Raw genomic sequence first — 8616 nt, 5'->3', positions numbered from 1 at the left:
TCGTAAAAAAAAATGAACAAGGTTGAACTTGACGGTGTGATCCTCTAGCTTTGACACTGCTAGTTGACCCATTGTAGAAGGAGGGGAAAGCAAAGAACGAACAAGCATTGCTGAGAGAATGGTGTAGCATCTTTTTTTTACACCGATCATTTTTTACTATGTCATTTTCGTGGCGGGTTCTCCCAAATTAATTGATCCCATGCTAATATGATTCGGCCAACTTTTATTGTATTTTGAGTGGAATCGTTTTTTTTGTTGTAGCCTTGTAGGGGGCTGTGATTGTGTCCAAATTTTTCTTGAAAAGTTACCCACCTGCCACAAATCGTTTAGCATCACCTGGTTATCCATACAAACAAATCTAGATCATCTTCAAGCTCCGCAACTCGGTCTTCAGTAGGCGCCATATTAGTGTGTATGTGTAATGGTGATGGTTCACGCATGCGCGTCTATGTTCTAATATATGTTTCTCAACAAGGAAAAGAGAGCTAGATCATCGCAAAAAAGAAAGGTAAATGACTTTATTCAAACACAAAACCAGTGGCAATTAATTCCCTAAAAATGTAGCTATCAATTATCAATTCGACACATGACAACTGATAAAAAATCATCAAGTGTTTAAAGATCAAATCATCAACCAAATATTCCTTGAAAAGATCATCGATCAAATGTTTATGGGTATTTTTAAAATTCACATGCATGGTGAGTAATTAGCTAGTAAACTTTAAAATCAAATCATCAACTAAATGTTCATCTGAGGGTTCGTGTATATACATATGCAGATATTTCGACAAAACTAGTATTACTCATATTAGATGTTCCCAAAATAAAGTTAGCAATTCTTTGGCAAACTTTACTCATTTAGAGGGTAGAACAATGACGTTGGAGTCTGGTCCTCCTGAAGCCATTGAGCAAAACATTATTGACTGTAATCTCACTGTGATTTGAGTAATACAAGCATCTTACCCGAAAAACAATAATGCTAGGCCTACAAAGATTATAAAATATCCAAACTAATTCTCTCTGCCCCTGAATTTAACTGGGGTGGCCCCCTTCATCCCCTTATTACCAATCATAAACCTCCACTCCACATCAGCTTGCCTGTAAAAATGTAAGTAACCTTTTGGAAATGTAACATTACTCCACAAAAAAGGGATATTTAGAGAAAACAGATCCTTTTTATTCAACTGGTACGGTCTTGCTGAACCAACTAAACGCGCATGCACTCTGACCTCCAAAGTCCAAACCTTGCCAAAACATAAAACAAGCTTGAGATCCATGGACTAAACCCTACTACTACCTACAACACCAAGCTCTCCACGGCGGTCTCGACGACGGACCACGGCAGCTCGTCGCCGGCACTGCGGGCGGCGTTGGGCACGGAGCAGTCCGTGCGGATCTGACCCTGGTTGCCAGTGAGCACGTTGATCTGCCCCATTTTCACCATGGACTTGACGAACTGGTCGAAGAAGGCGGCCTGGTCGACGGCGAACCTGGTGACCATGGGCTTGGTCTTGGCGTCGGTGTGCAGGTCCTGGTCGGAGGTGAAGAGACCCTGCCGGTTGAGCAGGTCGACGTAGAACTTGTTGTCGAACACGTCAGGCGTGCGGATGTCGTTGGCGGTGAAGTTGTCCACCTTGAGCCGCGGGCAGGTGAGCTTGAGGTGGCCGGCGAAAAACTTGTCCATGGTGGGGTCGTCCTTGGGGAACAGCCTCTCCTCGAAGGAGCCGCAGTGCGCGATCCCGAGCGTGTGCGCGCCGGAGAGCGCTACCAGGTCGTCGGCGTTGAGGCCGATCTTGGCGAGGAAGCTGAGGAGCACGGGGACCTTGGAGGTCGGCGGCGGGAGCGCGCCCAGGATGGTGTCCAGGGACGCGGGGGCGAGCCCGTCACGGCGGCCGAGCGGGACAGCGTACCTTGGCCCACCGGCTAAGTGGACGGAGTCGCGGGCGGCGAGCGCGGCGATGTCGGCGCAGGAGACGACGGGCCCGCCGCATGCCCTCTGGAGGAGCGCGCGGATGGCGTTGATGGCCTTGAACGCCGACGGACGGAGCGTGACGTTGGGGGGAGACACCTTCTCGCTGTCGACGCCGTTGGTCTTGTCGAGGAGCACGGAGCCGTCGCAGCCCTGCACGAAGCAGTCGTGGAAGTGGATGCGGAGGAGCGCGGCGGCGAGGCCGACGTCCTTGCGGATGGCGTCCTTGAGGAAGGCGAAGACGATGGCCTCCGCCTGCGGGCACCTGGCGCGGTAGAACTCGAACGACAGGCCCTTGGCCAGCGGCGGCGAGCCACCAGCACCCACCGCTGCTGCAGACACAGAGCTCAGCACCATAGCTGCTGCGAGGACAAGCAGGAGATGAGCTGCCGAGGGAGAGGAAGCCATGGTGATCTAGCTGGGTCTCTAAGTAGGACCGATGTGGCTGTGGGTGTACTGAGCTTGGAGGTGTGCGTGTGGTTTTATAGGCACGCGCGCATGCATGGAATCTTGTCTGCTGGTCGACATGGAGCTGGATCGTACTGGTGACTTCATGTGCATGCACCTACACCGGTGGAACCGAGGCTGGAAACTACCGCGCGCGGTGCTCGATCGATCTGCTCGACTCAAATATTTTGAAAGGAGGGAAATGATTGGTCGAGAAGACGAGGATTTGGATCAGGAGAAATTTCAAAGCAGCTCTAATCTAAGCTAGGCCAGGTACGTACGTAGCGCAGCATATTCATTTCTCAACTTGTTGGGGGCATCGACGAAGGCGGCTAACGACCGAGTTACATCAGTGGCTAGTTGTTAACTAACCTTGTACTATCACTAGTTGTTTACAACTTGGGCATGCTAGCTTTCGGCTTCTTTAAGCATCAGCAGACACCGTTGATTACTGATCATCACATGAATTTGAAGAAAACTTCTCTTTTTTTTTGCGAGAAAATTTGAAGAAAACTTCGTCACACAACTCTCCTACACTACACTCACACTGCTAGAGCTTAGCTAGATACTATACGTACCAGTCTTCTCTATATTTTACTCTCCTGTATTTGCGCTGATCATGCATGCACCTTTCTTTCTTGAGCCCCTCTCCATTACAAAAATATCCACCATGCACCGTCATGATTCGTCGTAGCAATGGGGCCTGGGCGGCTTTGCTATACTAATTTGCTACACATGCTTAAAAGCAGGCCGGCGGCTAGTTTATATTCTTCTTAATTGACTAGTACTTGTGCTCGCCACAGGTTCAGGTTCAGGTTCATGCACTCAACGAATAATGAACAAGACAGTATTCTCCATGATTCATTTTTGATTTTTTAGCCCTGCTTACCCTTGCATGAGACCAACCAACTATCTATCCATGGCAAATTAGGGAGCTCCTAGTTGCCGCTTTAAAGCAGGCAATAGCGCAAAAGCTAAATCTCTCATGTTGCGGCTCCTACACCCCCCTCACCTTACAACACCTAGATGTGGGCTGGCCAATAATGAAGGTGATGAAAATATGCTTTAGAGGCAATAATTTTTAAGTATTATTTATTCCAAGTTTGTAATTATAGTTTATATTGTATGCTATAACTGCTATGGTTCGCGAATATGCGATTCGGAGGAAAATTCATAAGCATGCGTAGAGTTATAGACCGTAAAACAAGATTCATGGTCTTGCCTCTAGGACTAGCACAATTGTTGATTGATGATTCTATTTTCCTGATCATGCTCATGATGTTTATGCGGCAACATGTGAGAGCACATTGTTGCTAAAACACTCGTGTTGAATTGACCATAAGTTGCTTTTAATACTTAGAGGTTATATCGTCTGAAGTCTAATGTCCATAACATGAGAGTTAAAGTATTTATGATCCCTTATACCATGAGAGTATCAAGTCACTCCATGCCAGACGATGCACTTTGGGGTTGTTCCAACGTCATCCATAACAGGGTGATCATAACGGAAGCTTATGGGTTCATCAGAAACGTAGGATGAGGGACTAGATAGCTCGAGACTAGACTTTGCTAGTCCAACGATGGAGAGATATTCTTACGTCATCTCGGTGTGATGGCATCTATCATCGTCTAGCCAGACAAAGTGTGAATTGATCACGGGGATGCCGGAACACGAGAACGAGAAAAAGGAACAAAACCGATAATGAGAAAGACCGGTCTAGTGAGCATGTGTTTATCTCACGGGGATACCGATATATCTCACATCAGGTCTTGTAACGTATCGCAAAGAAAAAGGAATAACATATGATAACCAAAGGTTTGCTCGAATATCAATCGTGTGAGTATAGGGGTCAATATGGATGTCCACGGTTTCGCTATTGATCATTGAACAAAAAGGTGTTTTTGTTCATGTCTATATTTCATCGAACCTGTAGGGTCGGACACTTAAGGGATTATGATTTGTTGAGTTCTATAGGAGTTAGGAATATGAGAAATATTACCGAAAAGAGTTTCGGAAATAAAAAATAGTTCGGAGAGAAAAGCGCTTCGGGGTTACCGAAAGTGTTTTGGAAAATACCGTTTAATACTGAATAGGTGGAAAATGTTCAAAAGGACCTAATATAAATACAGGAGCTTTCCCAAAATTACCGGGAGCCCCGGGGCTTTATTTAGGCCCCTGTAATATGCTAAAGGCCTATAAGGCAGCGGGGGATCTAATGGGCCTAAGACGCCCAAAAGGGGTGGCGCCCCCTTAGCTTGTTGGACAAGCTAGAGGGGGAGGGGATGAATTGGAGTTAGAGGGGGACTCCCCTTCCTTTGACCCACGTGCCATGGGGAGGAGCCCTCCCCAAGTCGCCACCCTCTCCTGTACACTTATATATAGTTGATGGGGTGTGCCCCTTGAGGCACATAAGTCCCATGATTCTGGGCACTCCCTCTCTCTCGAACTGGACTTGTATTAAGTTTCTATAGTCCTCATAATAGGGATGCTCCGTGTGGTTCTCTTCTCCTCCTCCAGTTCTCCGACGATGCAAAGCTCTAGATAGCAAAGTGTTGCGGGATCGTGAAGCCTGTACTCATGCAATCCCTAGAGAGATCGTGCTTTCGATCTCTTTTTTTGAGGGATCGTTTGTGGGCGGTTCGAAAATTCAAGAATGATCTACACCGACTCTTGTTTAGTTGGAACTCGAAGTTGGTAACAATCCGATCTAACCTTGTATTCATCTTCATAGTGATCCTGGGATATTCATAGTAGCGATTCTTTTTTGTTTTTCTACTACCTTTCCCAACAGGAGGTAACAAAGCTAGCACCGCGAGGGGCGGTCCTTATTTTTTGGTTTTGTGCAGGGTGGTTTCGACGGATTTTGGTTTTTTGGCTATTGTTTTTATCGGTTTCCAGTCTTTTTTATTCGGGGTTTCCCATGTTTTTTTTCATTTTTCTCTTTTCTTTTCTCTTAACTTGTTTTATTCTTAATCTTTTGTTTGTTTTTCTAATTTTAGTTTTTATGGGTTTCAAGGAAAATATAAATATTTTTATTATATGAAGTACATTTCTTATCACATGATAATCATTTTTGATACATGATGAACATCTTCAGATTACACAATGATTGTTTCCTGAATATATGATGTATATTTTTTAGAACATGGTGTATATTTTTTAATTACACGATGAATATTTCTTTGAAATACTTGATGAATAATTTTTTAACTGCATGATGATTTTTTAATACACAATGAACATTTGTTAATACAAGTTGGACAATTTTGGATTGCACGATGATTATTTGCTGAAAGACATGACGAAAATTTTCTAGGGAATGCTTAACATTTTTTTATTACACTATGATCTTTAAAAAAATATACGATGAAGAGTTGGTAATACATGATCAAGAATTTTTTTTGGAAATACATGATGAGTATTTTTTATACAATATAAAAAACTTATGTGCAAGGTGAACATTTTCTTTAATAAATATTAAAATATGCTTTCTAAATAACAATATATTAAAAAAACAGAATATACATATCTAAGAGAAGTGAGAAAAGAAATCCCTTTCAAAATGTACCTAACCTGCACCAAGTTATCGATCACACCACAAGTTAGTTGTTTTCCATACTCGGGCAATTGGTTGGGGGATGCTAACGATCCGTAACTTGGCTTCTTTATGAGTTATAGGCGGTGCCAGCATCTAGCTTGCTAAGAGCAAGTACAATAGTGGGTTATAAGCCTGCATACATGACACTTCTGCCTATGTGGAGGAGAGACATAAAAAAAGGGAAGGAGTTGATTCTTATGCAAGAGCCCACCTTTACGTGTGCTTCTAGATAAAAACATTTAATGAGAGAAAAGAGATAGAGAGAAGTGAAAAAAGTTTGTAACCTTTTAGCCATCCTTATAGTCAGCCTTATTGTCTGAGTAACTAATAATGCTAAATTTTGATGACATGGCACATTTATATAGCCAGCACCTAGCTATACTATTAACCATGTTCTAAAGGCGAGGCACAGACGCACCCGACAATATGGTAACTCCGCCTCCAGCAGAACAAACAATGGTCCAGCTACTAACATTAACATGTATATTTCCCTTTACTATAAAAACCCAAAATATATTTTTAATTTAATAAATTGAGAATATTATCAAAAATGAGTTTGAGAATATTGTAATTATCTATAAAGAAATGAAAAAGGTCCATATGCATGAATATAAATATTCGTATATTTGGAACAAAATGTCCATCACATATTCAAAAGATGTCCTTGCATATATGAAAAACAAATCATGTATTTTAAAAACAGAGTATATACATATATTATGGGGCGGAGGGAGTATTTTATATAATTCAAAACATATTTAAGGTATTTTCCATAAAATAGTATGTTAGGGAATAAACTTGAAAAAATAAGCCCTAAAAAGAAAAAAAATAACAAAACATGAAAATAAAAAATACAAAAATATAAAAGTAAAAAAAGCAAAGCAAAGCAAAGCAGAATGGCTAAAAAACTATTGACCCTTGTTGGGCCAGACTATTGACGGGAATCTGTGGGCAGTAAAGCTTCGGTCGGGGGTACAACAAAGGAGTCCCCTTGCCTGCAAAAAAAAAAGGAGCTCCTATTTGAGCCTGGGTACAAAATGTTAGGCAAATGAACAAAGTGCAGTGATTGGGTTGGCCCATATTGGCTTTTGTGTTGTAGCCAGTCGTGGCGATTTTCCTTACGTACGTTCAGTTTTCTAGCCAGTTTTCTCCAGTAAAGAACAACTACAGTACAAAATGTTCTAATTATCTAGAACAAGTATTCTAATAAACCACAGCAGAAATATTAAAATTTAAAAAATGCACAAAAATGAAAAAATTCTCATGAAAACTAAAAATATTCACCAACTGCAATAAAGTGTTTCTAAAATTAAATCTGTTAGTGATTTTTTAAATGTCCATATTTTCAGCGTTCTTGATATTAGAAAAATCTTATTGTATTCTGAAAGAAAATGGAATTTTAGGAACTGTCCTTCAAAATATTCTCAAATTTTGAAAATTACATTTAATAATATTATAAAATACTCCAGTGAAAAGAATAAATGGGAAATCAATAAACAAGAAAGAATCGATGAAAAGTAAACATAAAAAGAAATCTTCGGCCTAACAGAAAGGAAGCCAACATCACAAGTCGGTGCATTTACCCGTCCCTTTTTATTGCGACTAGGGCTCAAATAGAATTTGTCGTATAACAAATACATAGAGCCTTGTCAAAGCCCATGCCCCAAGTTGATGATATCATTTTCTCTTTGAAGAGAAGAAAGAAAGGCGATCTCGCCTGCCGTCACGGAGCGCTTATTCGGCCGTCGCCCTCCGGTGGTTCCCCTCCGCCGACGACCTCGGTCATGTTGTCGGAGGTGGGGGGGGGGGGGGGGGGGGGGAGGGCGGGTCGTCGGTTCCACGCGTGTGGATAATTTTAGACCAAAGTAGCTTAGGTTTAGGTTGTTCATCATCTTGACTTCGCGACAGCGATGGCGACGCTCAATAAAGTTTCTTCAGATCGAACTCCAATGAGGCGATCGGTCCTATGGTTGAGGATTGATTTGGAATCCAGCCTGTTCAAGCAAGGATGGTGCGGTGACGGTGACATCCTCGTGGTGGACCTATGTCCTCGAGCTCTGTTGTTGTGACGGTGTTTGCTACAGTGCCGACGCGGATCTTAGGAGATAGTTTAGGAGCGGATGCAGATTATGGCCTGCATCGACAACACTAGGCTCCTTGGCTGCATCCATATTCTTCAACAGGTTCTGACCTCGGGTGATTGGTGCGGTCGCAGTTGGGCTCCTCTTCAGGACCCGCTCTCACTGCAGGACTTGCTGCCATTGATCTTAAAGGCCTTAAACACGTCCGAGTAGTTCATTTTCGTATCTAGCCAGCTTGACGGCTGACCGTCACAATTTTTGTTGTGCTGCATCACGACACGGGCTTTCGATGAACAATTTCTTTTAATTTCTTTTAATTTCTAGTACACAAGGACATTTTTTTATAAGATGAACAATTTTGGATTACATGATGAATGTTTTCTGAAATACATGACGAACATTTTTAATATAAAAATTCAAAAAAAACATTTTTAATATATGATAAATATTATTGGATTACACACTTGATTTTCTAAATAAATTTTCAATTGCATGATGAACAATTTTTAATTCGCAACGA

General features: G+C 42.3%; 1 protein-coding gene across 1 annotated transcript; it reads right to left on the bottom strand.

Moving 5' to 3' along the window:
* Positions 1-1155: 1155 nt before the first annotated feature.
* Positions 1156-2418, bottom strand: LOC123080878 (cationic peroxidase SPC4-like). The gene has a single exon (XM_044503820.1). It carries the CDS (start codon positions 2375-2377, stop codon positions 1298-1300), a length of 1080 nt encoding a protein of 359 aa, XP_044359755.1. The 5' UTR covers positions 2378-2418; the 3' UTR covers positions 1156-1297.
* Between the last annotated feature and the right edge of the window lie 6198 nt (positions 2419-8616).

The sequence above is a fragment of the Triticum aestivum genome, chromosome 3D (genome assembly GCF_018294505.1).
Source record: "Triticum aestivum cultivar Chinese Spring chromosome 3D, IWGSC CS RefSeq v2.1, whole genome shotgun sequence".
Taxonomy (NCBI): domain Eukaryota; kingdom Viridiplantae; phylum Streptophyta; class Magnoliopsida; order Poales; family Poaceae; genus Triticum; species Triticum aestivum.
This window is presented reverse-complemented; position numbering and strand designations above follow the sequence as displayed.

Excerpts from the sequence above, each read along its gene's own strand:
- LOC123080878 (XM_044503820.1), bottom strand. The coding sequence starts at position 2,377 with ATGGCTTCCTCTCCCTCGGCAGCTCATCTCCTGCTTGTCCTCGCAGCA.